General features: G+C 57.3%; 1 protein-coding gene across 1 annotated transcript in view; it reads right to left on the bottom strand.

Annotated features, from left to right (window-relative positions):
• Window positions 1-410: 410 nt before the first annotated feature.
• Window positions 411-13970, bottom strand: part of LOC141993733 (very long-chain specific acyl-CoA dehydrogenase, mitochondrial-like) — a 38466-nt gene continuing 24906 nt past the window's right edge. Inside the window, exons 13-17 of the mRNA XM_074963315.1 lie at window positions 11020-11092; window positions 9208-9280; window positions 8181-8253; window positions 7512-7587; window positions 411-1459 (exon numbers count right to left, since the gene is read on the bottom strand). Coding sequence (XP_074819416.1) covers window positions 1322-1459; window positions 7512-7587; window positions 8181-8253; window positions 9208-9280; window positions 11020-11092 — 433 coding nt within the window. The 3' untranslated portion in view covers window positions 411-1321. The remainder of the gene's footprint in view (window positions 1460-7511; window positions 7588-8180; window positions 8254-9207; window positions 9281-11019; window positions 11093-13970) is intronic.

The raw sequence follows: 13970 nt of genomic DNA, 5'->3' as shown, positions 1-13970 counted from the left end.
GTAGTATTCATGAAGTATTTTAATTAGTATCTGACCTAAATCAGCTCTGCTGAATTAGATCACCAGGGCCCCAGCTGTTCCTGGCACCTGGGGCTGGGTGCGCAGCTCACCTCAGCCAAAGAGGACCAAGCCCTCAACACACATCAGAAGCAGGGCTTGCCCAGCCATCATGGAAATGCAGCAGCCTCTTAGCAGTGCTCAACAACGTTACCACCGCTGATACCATGCAGCCCTCTGTGAGCAAACCCCAGTGCACATGCCCCAAGGGACGTGTGCCTCAGAGAGTCACTGGGCTGTGCCCCTAAGGCCTGCAGGCTGACAGCTGCAGGGATGTGCCCACCAGACACTGGAGAACGTGGCCTCCCAGAACACCAGCCCCTTCGTTTCCAGCTCCGGGGCCCACATCCACCACACACGACCTGACCTCGCCCTGCCAAGGTAGTCCCCGAGTTCACAGGGACGGGGGGTGCTTGCCTGGACTCTCCCCTTGACGCCAGCCCACAAGCGGGCAGAATCTAATCTCTGCATGAGCTGCAGGCAGCTGGCAGCATCTCCCCGAGAGATGGTCACCAAGACTGACCCCCAAAGCCAGCATGCCCGTGCAGGCCCACGCTGCACGCAGCCCTGGCTGGAGAAGGCACCTCCCGCAGCCAGATCCCAGCACACCAAACCAGAGCTCACCTCACGTGGCATGTAAAGACAGCGAGAAGCTCACAGTCCCCTGCGCCAGGGTCAGTAAAACCCTCGGCCAAAGATCACAACAGCCCCAGGCTCACCCTACAGCAACCCTCGGTGATGGACGAGGCAGAAGACCGGGAGATGGCCAGGAGTCTGTGTGCACTGACTTAGCCAGGATCCTCTCCCCTTCACCCAGAGAACCACGGACACAATGAGGGGACCTAGCAGCCATGGCTCAGTGCATCTTGGGGTGACCTTCTCTATCCCTCAGCAAAGGCCTCAGCGGGACCCCTGGAGCAGGCTAGAAGAGTGCAGGCAAGAGGCAGTTAAAACCTGCCCTCAGCTGGAACCCATGTGGCCCAAATTAATCTCCTTGACCAGGATGGAGGAGTGGCGGGGAGCTGCTATGCATGCAGGCTGCCCCAACAACCCACAGTGGGGGGCCTTTATGTCCATGTGCTCAGGGTTCTCGGAGAGTGGGACAGATGCACGGCCCCTCGCTGCAGCCCGCATGCAGTGACGCCGTGGCACAGTGTTGGCTTTTCTCACAGACAGAAGCCAACTGTGTGTCATGTAATATTTCTCTATATAATAGGATTGATTTGTAGCTGTTGCTCATTGTCAACCAAAGCAGCATTTCTGTTCAGAAGCCCAGTGGGTGTGCGGCTAGGATCCCTTGGTTCCGTACAACAGCATTAGATATTAGCTTCATGTTAGCAAAGGACTGATTCCACGTAGACGATTTCACTGCTCGGAGATTCTCTCTCACTCGCTCAAATGCCTGCATTGGACAACGAAACACATAGTCACTTACTTGTTATTAAACCACGTGCTGTAACTCTTGTGCAGTCAGACCGAGGGCGTGATTTTACATGCAGTGGGCCAAGCTTTCAGGACTGGCTCCGCGTGCATACAACAAGCAGCCACTATCATTCTGCAGCCGCACGTACGTTCGATCAGAAATCCCCTTGGTGCTCTGGTATCAGAGATCAGTCACCTCCTGCAGCCCGTGCAGTGCTTGTGACAGGAGCTAGGGTCCCTGAGCTGGACAGGCAGAGATCCAGAATTCACACCTTGAGCTGTTACAGTGACACTGATGACAGAGAAACTGAAGCCAGTGTCACAGGTCAGTGCACTCCACCTGTATTCCCCCTCCATGGTACGTATGGTATTCGGGTGACCAGGTGTCTGGAACACCCGGTTGAAAAGGGACCCTGGCGGCTCCGGTCAGCACCACCGACCAGGCTGTTAAAAGTCCAGTCGACAGTGCTGCCCGGCTAAGGCAGGCTAGTCCCTACCTGTTCTGGCAGCATACTGTGCTCCAGAAGTGGCCAGCAGGTCTGGCTCCTAGGCAGGGGGGCCACAGGGCTCCGCATGTTACCCCCACCCTGACCACCGGCTCCACACTCCCATTGGCTGGGAACAGGCCAATGGGAGTTGTGGGGGGGAGGGGCGATGTCTGCAGGTGAGAGCAGCGCGCAGAGCCGCATGTGTGCCTCTGCCTGGGAGCCGGACCTGCTGCTGGCCGCTTCCAGGGTGTAGCGCAGCCCGCAGTGCCAGGACAGGCAGGAAGCCTGCCTTAGCCCCCTTGCTGCGCCGCTGACTGGGAGCTGCCGGAGCTAAGCCCGTGCCCCAACCCCCTGCCTCAGCCCTGAGCCCCCCCAAACCTGGAGCCCCCTCCTGCACCCCAAACCCCTCATCCCTGGACCCATCCTAGAGCCTGCACCACCATCCCACAGCCCTCACACCCCCACACCCCAACCCCCTGCCCCAGCCCAGAGCTCCCTCCCACACCCGTATCTCCTCATCCTCAGCCCATAGCCCTCACCCCCTCCCACACCCCAACCCCCTGCCTCAACTTGCAGCTCTCTCCCGCACTCCAAATCCCTCATCCCCACCTCCCCCAGCCTCATGCACCCGAAACCCCTCATCCCCGGCCCCAGCCCAGAGCCCACACCCCCAACCCAGAGCCCGTATGCCCTCCCACACCCCAGCCCCCTGCCTCAACCTGCAGCCCCCTCCCACATTCCAAGTCCCTGGGCCCCAGCCTGGTGCCCCCTCCCGCACCCTGAACCCCTCATTTCTGGCCCCACCCCAGAGCCCATACCCCCCAGTTAGAGCCCTCACCCCCTCCCACACCCCAACCCCCTGTCCAGCCCAGTGAAAGTGAGTGAGGGTGGGGGAGAGCGAGCCACCGAGGGAGGGGGAATGTAGTGAGCGGGGGGCGCCTCAGGGAAGGGGTGGGGCTAGGCTGTTCAGTTTTGTGCAGTTAGAAAGTTGGCAATCCTATATGGTATCCTTCACCTTAAGGAGACAAAGAAACCGAGCAATTTGATCTGGGATGGGTCCTGGCCAGGCTAGCCAGTAAAAAGCTGGAAAGGAGACTGGGATGAGAGAAACCATCTTGAACAAAGACTGTATCTTGCTAGGTTATGTTTAGGCCTGGTAGATGCATGTTTCCACTTGTCTTTGTTTGTAGCCGTTTCTGACTGTATCCCTGATACCTGAACTCACACCAAACCTCTCTTTTTGATTAAATAAACTTATTTCACTTTTATTCTAAACCAACCCTGTGCCGCGTCTGACTTGACATGATTATTAACTCCAGTTAAACTGCTCAGCTTTTGTCTCTTTAAAGGAGCAATGGACTGATTACTCCTCTGAACGTCCCAAGATAGGGCTGGCCATTTCAGAGCAGAAGGTCTGGGGGGAAATTCGGGACTGGGAGCGTGCTGGGGTCACTGGTGGAGACCAGGGTGTGGCTGTGGAAGAACAAGCCGGCGGCTGGAGCTGCTGGCCCCGGGGCTGCATAACACCCAGACATACAGTGCTGCTGGCCACAGAGTCCAGACATGTGGCAACAGTAGCAAAGCAGTTTAAGGGCCTCAGGGTTACAGGCCAAGCGGTGACACAACCACTCACGCATCTGAACTGTACCCCAAAGCATGACACTGAGGGTGCGGACTTTGCATCCACCTCTCCCTAGGCTTTCCCTGGGAAATCCACTTACCATTTCTTGGTCCAAGAGTCCACTCCTTTCTGGCACATTGTCCACTATCGTCCCTGGATCCCCCAGGCCTCACCTCTGTCCCATCTACCCCTGGAGCGCTTACATACAACCCCAGCTCAGAGGGATTCATAAACCGTTCCTTGAACTACGGACCCCAAAGAGACTGACAATGAATTCAGTCAGGTCTCCCAGGGCTAGTGCAGGAAATCACCATCTTGGTCACAGGCAGCCTCAGGAGACACATCTGTGCCGGGCCAGGCCATTTGTGCCATGGGGGCTATGGAAACAGCCCATTCCTGAGCCCCATCCCCACCAGGAGGGCCCACGTCCACGTGGAGATCCACGTGCTAGCATGTGGAGCTGGCCAGCCAAAGCCTGACGTGTGGCCAGTACGCACATGCTGACAGCAAACTCCACATTGAACTCTGTCTGTGTAGCCCATGCACCAAGCCAGCCAGAGGGCCAGGGCCTGTTGCGGACACAGCTGAGGAAAAGGGCAGCCCACTGGAATCCCCCATCCAGGCTGGGGGCCTTCCCTCCTCATCACTCCCCTCCTTCTGCTGTTCTGCCCCCTTTACTGCCTGAGCTCACGGGGGCTCGGTGTGCCTGCCCCTCCCACCCCTCCCCTCTCTGCCCAGCCTCCATGGGTTCTGTAAGTGTCTGCAAGGAAAGCCGGGGGGCCACACACCTCCCGCCCACTTGCTACTCGAGGCAGGAAGGGCTTGACCCATCACTTGCCTAGTCGGGGTAAAGCGTCCAATGACGTCAGCAGTGCAGGATCAGGGCAAAGGCACCTGGGCCCCTGCTCATGCTGCCTTCCCAACTCATCGGGCTGCACCTTTCTGCTCGAACGCAGACCAGGCAAACAGTGCTACAGAGCACCGCACACACACCTCCACAGCCCTGCACAGCCACGGCCCCGCACAGACCACACGGCAGATCAACACCCCGCACGTAGCCACGGCCCCGCACAGACCACACGGCAGAACAACACCCCGCACGTAGCCACGGCCCCCGCACAGACCACGCAGCAGAACAACACCCCGCACGTAGCCACGGCCCCACACAGACCACGCAGCAGATCAACACCCCTCACGTAGCCACGGCCCCGCACAGACCACACGGCAGATCAACACCCCTCACATAGCCACGGCCCCCGCACAGACCACGCAGCAGATCAACACCCCTCACGTAGCCACGGCCCCCGCACAGACCACACGGCAGATCAACACCCCGCACGTAGCCACGGCCCCGCACAGACCACGCAGCAGATCAACACCCCTCACGTAGCCACGGCCCCGCACAGACCACACGGCAGATCAACACCCCTCACGTAGCCACGGCCCCCGCACAGACCACACGGCAGATCAACACCCCGCACGTAGCCACGGCCCCGCACAGACCACACGGCAGATCAACACCCCTCACGTAGCCACGGCCCCGCACAGACCACGCGGCAGATCAACACCCCTCACGTAGCCACGGCCCCGCACAGACCACGCAGCAGATCAACACCCCTCACGTAGCCACGGCCCCGCACAGACCACGCAGCAGATCAACACCCCTCACGTAGCCACAGCCCAGCACAGACCACGCAGCAGATCAACACCCCGCACGTAGCCACGGCCCCGCACAGACCACGCAGCAGGTCAACGCCCCTCACGTAGCCACGGCCCCGCGCAGACCACGCAGCAGATCAACACCCCTCACGTAGCCACGGCCCCGCACAGACCACGCAGCAGATCAACACCCCTCACGTAGCCACAGCCCCGCACAGACCACGCAGCAGATCAACACCCCGCACGTAGCCACGGCCCCCGCACAGACCACACGGCAGATCAACACCCCGCACGTAGCCACGGCCCCGCGCAGACCACGCAGCAGATCAACACCCCTCACGTAGCCACGGCCCCGCACAGACCACGCAGCAGATCAACACCCCTCACGTAGCCACAGCCCCGCACAGACCACGCAGCAGATCAACACCCCGCACGTAGCCACGGCCCCGCACAGACCACGCAGCAGGTCAACGCCCCTCACGTAGCCACGGCCCCGCACAGACCACGCAGCAGATCAACACCCCTCACATAGCCACGGCCCCGCACAGATCGCGCGGCAGATCAACACCCCTCACGTAGCCACAGCCCCACACAGACCACACGGCAGATCAACATCCCTCACGTAGCCACGGCCCCCGCACAGACCACACGGCAGATCAACATCCCTCACGTAGCCACGGCCCCCGCACAGACCACACGGCAGATCAACATCCCTCACGTAGCCACGGCCCCGCACAGATCGCGCGGCAGATCAACGCCCCTCACGTAGCCATAGCCCCGCACAGACCGCACGGCAGATCAACATCCCTCACGTAGCCACGGCCCCCGCACAGACCACACGGCAGATCAACATCCCTCACGTAGCCACGGCCCCCGCACAGACCACACGGCAGATCAACATCCCTCACGTAGCCACGGCCCCGCACAGACCACGTGGCAGATCAACATCCCTCACGTAGCCACGGCCCCGCACAGACCACGCGGCAGATCAACGCCCCTCACGTAGACACGGCCCCGCGCAGACCACGCGGCAGATCAACATCCCTCACGTAGCCACGGCCCCGCACAGACCACGCAGCAGATCAACACCCCTCACGTAGACACGGCCCCGCGCAGACCACGCGGCAGATCAACATCCCTCACGTAGCCACGGCCCCGCACAGACCACGCGGCAGATCAACACCCCTCACGTAGACACGGCCCCGCGCAGACCACGCGGCAGATCAACATCCCTCACGTAGCCACGGCCCCGCACAGATCGCGCGGCAGATCAACACCCCGCACGTAGCCACGGCCCCGCACAGACCACGCGGCAGATCAACACCCCTCACATAGCCACGGCCCCGCGCAGACCACGCGGCAGATCAACATCCCTCATGTAGCCACGGCCCCGTGCAGACCACGCGGCAGATCAACATCCCTCACGTAGCCACGGCCCCGTACAGATCGCGCAGCAGATCAACACCCCGCACATAGCCACGGCCCCGCACAGACCACGCGGCAGATCAACACCCCGCACATAGCCACGGCCCCCGCACAGACCACACGGCAGATCAACATCCCTCACGTAGCCACGGCCCCGCACAGACCATGCGGCAGATCGACATCCCTCACATAGCCCCGGCCCCGCGCAGACCACACGGCAGATCAACGCCCCTCACGTAGCCACGGCCCCCACGCAGACCGCACGCAGATCAACACCCCTCACATAGCCCCGGCCCCGCACAGACCACGCAGCAGATCAACACCTCTCTCCCTGCACAAGCCATATGGCAGAGCAACACTCCTCATGTAGCCCGCACTGAGGTCACGGGGGCAGAGGCAGCATATTGTACATGGGTGCTGGGCACATGGAGAGTATGCAGGGCTCTCGTGCAGGGTGCCCAAGGCATGCGGGGGGGAGGGCCTTAGGGCACACAGAGAGCACGTGGAGAGGTGCCCAGGGGTCCACGTGGGGCTCTCATACAGGGTGTGCATGGGGGAGCTCAGGGCATGCAGAGAGGCACTCATGGCACACGGGGGGGCACGTGGGGCTCTCATGCAGGGGCCCAGGGTGTGTGGGGGGGTCCCAGGGCATGCCCAGGGTGCACAGGGGGGCGGGGCCCTCAGGGCGTGTGTGGGGCCCAGGGCACGCACACTGGCCATGCAGGGCTCTCTTGCAGGGACTGGCAGCAAGCTCACAGCCAGGGCTGGCTTGTTGACAAGCCCATAAGCCTGCCACAGCGAGTGAACCAAACCCGGCCCCTCAGCTGCCTGTAGCCTACCTCGTGGCTCCATGTTTGACACAAGAGCTTCTCATGCTCAGCGGTGGGTTGTCCCAGAGACAAAGAGCGGCTGGCCCTGCGGAGACAAGACGGTGGCCACGAGGGAGGGGCCACAGGGACAAAGGACTTTGTGAGCGCAGAAAATGCACTTGTCAGAACGGGTTGGAGCAGGAAAGCGGAACAAGCCCAGCCATAGAGCATCGCCCCAAAGCGACCAGGTTCCAGAGGACAGGATTGGACTCCCCTGCTTCTCTGGAGCCCTTCCCCGGAGAACAAGCAGCTGTGGCTTGTCCCACTCATTCCCACCATGCTCACCCCGACGCCAGCGGCTGGATCTGACCCTGTATTAGAGACACCCAGACTGGGCGAGCAAAGGCACAGTCCTGGCTTTCGAGGGACATAGCGTCTCACTCGGTTTTGTTTGGCTTCCCAGGTGCTACCGGGATGAGCCCATTCGATGTGCACAGAAATTCCCACGTGTGTCAGGCGCTCTCCTACCGCCACTCGCTCTGCACTGGCCGCTGTGGCAGACAAGCTATCGGGGCAGGGACACGTCTACACAAGCACCACGTGCCCACAAGCGCCTTCCGCAGCCTGGGAGGGTCAGTGGGCAGCCAGGCCAGGAACGGCGTTCCCAAGCACTCGCTCTCCTCTGCTAGCCGCACCTACCTGGAGATCACCACAGCCATGCCATAGATGTCAATGGCAGCGTCGGCCACACGTTTCAGATGAAACTGTTCGTCTGGGAGAAGAGACGTTGGTGAGACGGGGCATGCGTGCACACGCACGTGTTATGCTAGTGAAAACTAACAGCAGTTCCGCAGCACTTGCACGGAAGCCAGTGAACCGGCTCTCACCGCGCAGATACATTGGCAGGCCAGAAACTGCTACAAGGACCCACCCACCGACTGGAGACCCTGGGAGGGGGGGTGATGCCGCCGGAGCCTGGCACAGGGAGCTCACTGGGCTGGTTGGCTCTAACACGCAGACTGGAGCGTTTTCCTGAGCCAAATGCTCAGCAGCACCCCGCAGCGCGGCCCCAGCCCCCAACGAATTAAACAAACCAGCCAGACCCATCGGTCAATCACTTCTGGGGCCCCTGTTGGATCCTGGCTCTGCGCACTCAGCTCCCCTGGGTGTTAATGAAATGTCATGGGCACACTGAGGGCAGGATACGACTCAGCTGTTCAGGAGCCCTGGGAGACCATCGGGATCAGGGCTGCGTGATGCTGGTGCTACACACAGACCTTGGCCTGCAGAGCTTTGTGGGGCTTTGGATGCAGAGCAGGTACACAGGGCCATGCAGACACCCCAGCTGCACGGCAGTCCTGCAGCCCAGCGACGCTCCAGGCTGGCACGGGGGGAGCTTTCACCCCGGCGTGCCGCAGTGAGGAGACCCATATCAATCCCCAAGGGATGGACGCACACCACCTAGGTCTGTATTCAGAGAGAGGTGCGGTGGGCAGAGCAAGGAGTGTGATGCAGGAAGGAATTCAGAGGGGAAATGGGGAGAGGATGAAGGGGAGAGACGAGAGCGTTGCCGGAGGTGACAGAAGTGGTGCTCCGGGAGCACACCCTGGGCCCTGGCTCGGTGCCCCAGTGATGGGTTTTACGACAGGCCAAATGGTGGAATGTCGTTTAACGTCATCTGATGGCTGGTTAGAAGCGGGCTGACAGCAGCCACAGAGGCACCCACCTATCACCTTCTCGCCGTATTTCAGCAGGAGGCTCTCAATAGCTTCACCAAACAGGTCAATGGCCCTCGTCACCTTTACATGGACACAGAAGAGCAGTTCATTTCCTTTCCAAGACAGCTGTAACCTTTCAGCAACCACTGCTGGGTGGGTGGGTGCCTCTGGGGATCAGGGAGCAGCGCTGGGAAAAGTGCGTCCAGCACAGGGCACTGGGCTGGATCCTGGGGACCAGTTGCGCTGTGTTCAGACCTGGAGGCGAATTGGCACTAAGCCACTTTCCAGCCCCAAGCTTGGAGCTGATTCAGCCCGTGGCATGACTTTGAGCAGCCTCAAGGCTGCCCCAACTTCCACTGGCAGGACTGGCCTCCTGGGGCCACTCTATCAGCTGGGGATTGCTGGAGCACAAGGCGCTCCTGCCCTGCCCCCATACCGTGAGGGCTGGGAGCACGCGGTATGAAGCCAGCTACAGCTGCTCTACAACACCCAAGGATTCTCTTGGCCAGGGGATTCCCCAGTTGCCCCCGGAGCAGCCCCTGTGCTTTATGCTGCCTGAGCAACACAAAACACCCAGGCGGGCACTGAGGACTGGCCCTCTGGGTGTCACTGAAACTCAGAGATCAGGGTGGGGCTGGGGAGCTGGCGCTCAGGAACCAGCTAGGGAGAACCCTAGCTCTGGCAGTGACACAGGATCCCAGGGTCCCAGGCGAGCTGCTGAGGGTTTGGGGTCCTCCGCAGACCAGAAACCACCATCACAACTGGGCCCTTGGGGATATGCTCAGCAGTGAGGCCTGTAAAGGAATGGGCCATGGAGACAGAATGGCCATCTGGCCCTCAAGGGCACAGCTCAATCACTTTGGCAGGGCAGTATGCATCGGTGCTGGAACTAGGGATGCTGGGGGTGCTCCCACACCCCCGGCTTGAAGTGGATTCGATTATATAGAGGGTTTGCAGTTTGGTTCAATGGCTCTCAGCACCCCCACTATACAAATTGTTCCAGCCCCCCCGGCAGTACATGGGGACGCTTGTCTCCTGTACTGGCAGCTTTGTCTTGTGGGTCTCCATGTGCGCTTTGCCTACAATTTCTTTTATCTTAGATGAAGGGATAACAACAAGAATGAAGTAAAGCAAAACCCCCAGGAGAAAGTACAGCCCCTACAAGAAAACAGAGAGAGAGAGAGAGAGAGTGTGTGTGTGTGTGTGTATCCGTGTTCACATTCATGTGTGTCCATTTGTGTGTGCATGTCCATCCATGTGTGTCCCTCTGTAACACTGTGAGTGATGGAACGTGCTTAGAGATCTGCTGATGCCAAATGCTACTAAAAATGTAAATTATTATTATTGTGCCAGAGACAACAAATCTGACAAATCAGATTGACAAATCTGAAAGAGTGAAATGACAGCTGGGCAATGGTATTTTAAACGTGAAAATGATGTTTCAGTCTGAATCTGAAAGTTCATATTTAGCAAAGACTTTTTAAAGAGCTAACACTTCATTTAAAACACAGGCTTCTAGGTTCATTCCTAACTGTAAGCTACAGAAACATTCCTTGCATGAACTTCGTCTAAAGCAGATGCTAGATGAATGCTGTGAATCACAAAAACGTCATCATTGGTGAGTAGATGCTGTCATGAAAATTATTTGCTTTAAGGCTAAAAATGCAAGAAACGTACAAAATAATTCAGATCTCATAATACGACAGACTATGTAAGGGTCAGGCCCTGCAGCACTGGAGATGACAGCAGGTTTACCAATGACTCCAACAGCTGCAGGGTCGGGCTCTGAGAAATAAATCTTTCAGAAAGAATTCCCTTACCAGGTATGCACTGTTGTCTAGGCCTGGGTGAACGATTCCCTCCAGAGACAAACCAGTGGGAATCCCAACTTTACTGCAAAGGGAGAAAAGAGATGAGCAAAAAAATGAAAGGACAAAGGGTTTAAAACACAACGCAGCAGCTCATCCAGGAGCAACTGCACGGCAGTCACTGGGGACTATTCTGCACTACGAAGTTAGGTTCGCTTTACTACATCACTATGGGCAGTGAAAAATTCACACCCTATGCGATGTAGCTAAGCCGACCTAAGCCTGGTGCAGACAGCGCTAGGTGAAATTCTTCCATCGACCTAGTTACCACCTGTTGGGGAGCTGGATTTACTACAGCGAGTGAAGAACCCCTTGTGTCACTGTAGTAAGTGTCTTTATTGGTGCTGCCAGGTTCCTAGTGCAGACATACCCTGGAGCTGGAGGTAAAGCAGGGATGAATTTGGCCCAGTATCATTTCAACATAGGGTGACCAGACAGCAAGTGTGAAAAGTCGAGATAGGGGGTGCGGGGTAATAGGAGCCTATATAAGAAAAAGACCCACAAATCGGGACTGTCCCTATAAAACTGGGACATCTGGTCAGATTATTTCAACAACTCATCTCTAAGGTTCACTCCTACCATAAAAGAGTTTGAGTTCAAACAACTGCAGCTAAACCCGGCAGTGCACGATCTCCAGGAAGTGCCCATACCAAGATCAGCCTTTCTACATGAACAATTTCCTCCCACCTTTATCACATGACGCATGGGACGTACCATGCACACCATTCTGGGCACAGGACATTAGGTCTGATCTTGCAAAACTCCCACTGAAGTAGCAAAGTGTGAACACTTAAATGGACACTTGGCCAGACCACCTGGTCTAACACCCCAACCAGGTGCGCCGGAACTGGGGGGGCCAGGCTAGCAGCTGGAGCCCGGCAGCCATGTGGGAGACACAGATCCTCCACCTGCCCTGGGGGTGGGGACACAGGCTGGGAACAGCTCTTGGGCTCTCCCACCCCAGGCAGGTGGAGGGTCCTCAGCTCCCTGGACGAGCTCTGGCTTCCAGCTTGGCTGGGGGCGGGGCCTCAGGGGCAAAGGGTGAGCCATAGAGGGGCGAGGGGCCTGGCCCCCCCACTTTTGGGAAGGCTTTGCCGTCCCTGACCCCAACTCTTGCAAAAAGGGCTATAGGCAGGTGTGACACCCTGACACCTCAATATTCACCACTGTCATGTAATTAGGATGTGTTTTGTACAAAGTATGTCTTGTGAGGTATCATTCTAAAAGTCTGGATCTGCTAGACAGTAATATCTCGTTGGATTGTACATGCTATCATTGTATGTGAAGTTATGAAGTTTGGCTCTGTGTGTGTTACTCAAACCTGTTCTGAGGTTGAACACACCCACAAGCAGCCTTTCAGGTACAACAGTAAAATGGCCAAACAAGGTTAATGGCTTGTTGAGGAAATGCACACAAGCACCAGGATTACCCCAGTGTGAACAGGAGCACCAGGATTACCCCAGTGTAGAGGCAAAGTTGTGGAAGATTGGCGAGGAGCTAAGTGGCGGATCGCGTACATGACTGAATGTAAGCGGAGGATGCAGGCAGTTTCAATGACCTTTGTCCGACAGACCCTGCCAAAATATATATCTTAGCATAGCTCAGCATATTTTTTGCCTGTAAACAAGTCAGTTTATATAACAAGCATAAATCATACATGTAAGAATGTAACCAGCTGTTGACCCTATGTAACCCCGAGATAAACACAGAGAATAAAACACTGCAGAGGACTTGCTCCCAGCGGAGTCCTGCCTGGTCAGCTCTCCCGAATGGCCAGAGTCCCCTGCAGCCCCCCTGCATGTCCTAGGGACTCCCCACGCAGATTGGAGCGTAACTTCTTCCTTCAATAAAGCATAGCTTGCTGTTCTCAGGCCTGAGTGTCATCCTTTCGCTGGTATCCCCCATCTCCCCCGCCCTTGCAGGCACACCCAGGAACTGTGTACAACAAAAACCTCTCAGAGACAGCACTACACAGTGGGAACTGTCTGACCCAGGTCACAGCAAAAGAACTTTCCAGCAAGTGGGAAGAAGATATAAAAGGGGGAAATGACATCACGAAGGTATCTCACTCTCCCTGCAACACCTGGAAACACCTGAGGGGCAAGGATTGAACTGTGGGAAGTGATGGTCCCAGGCTAGAAGGATTTTTAGCCTGTGTATGAAAACCTGGGAAAGCCAAGGCAGCTTGTACCTTAAGAATCTTCCAGCCAGTTTATCACTCAGAATTTGCCAATTTATATCTTACCCATCTAGTTTGCAGTTTTTGTTTATTTACTAAAGTAATCTGCTTTGATCTGTTTGCTATCACTTATAATCACTTAAAATCTATCTTTTGTAGTTAATAACTTGCTTTTGTTTTCTCTAAAACCAGTCTGTGGAATTCATAACTGGGGGACAAAAGGCTGTGCATATCTTCCTCCACATTGAGGGAGGGAGCGAATTTCAATGAGCTTATGCTCTATAGTTCTCTCTGCAGCGCAAGACGACACAATTTTGGGTTTACACTCCAAAGGGGGCATGCACTTGAGTGCTGGGCAATTCCTTAGCTGAGCTTTCCCATGCAGAACTGATCCCAGCATCTGTGTGAAGCTGCAGCCGGGTGTGTGTGTGATGGAAGGGGGCTTGAGAGCCTGTCACAGCAGCACAGAGTAAGGGGAACCCAGGCTGGTGGGACTGGCGAGCTCAGTGGTATCCCAGTTCCAATTGGCACCCCAGAGGGAACCAATCACAGGAGGGTTGCCAACTTGGTAATATTTAAAAAACAGACACTTCAGCAGGAGTGCTGGAACCTCCCCTGCCTCTCCCCATCCCCCCTAAGGCCCCACCCCTGCCCTGCCCATTCCTCCCAAAGCCCCACCCTTGCTCCACCTCTTCCCCTAAGCCCTCACACCTACCCCACCTCT

Source organism: Natator depressus, chromosome 9 (genome assembly GCF_965152275.1).
Source record: "Natator depressus isolate rNatDep1 chromosome 9, rNatDep2.hap1, whole genome shotgun sequence".
NCBI lineage: Eukaryota > Metazoa > Chordata > Testudines > Cheloniidae > Natator > Natator depressus.
This window is presented reverse-complemented; position numbering and strand designations above follow the sequence as displayed.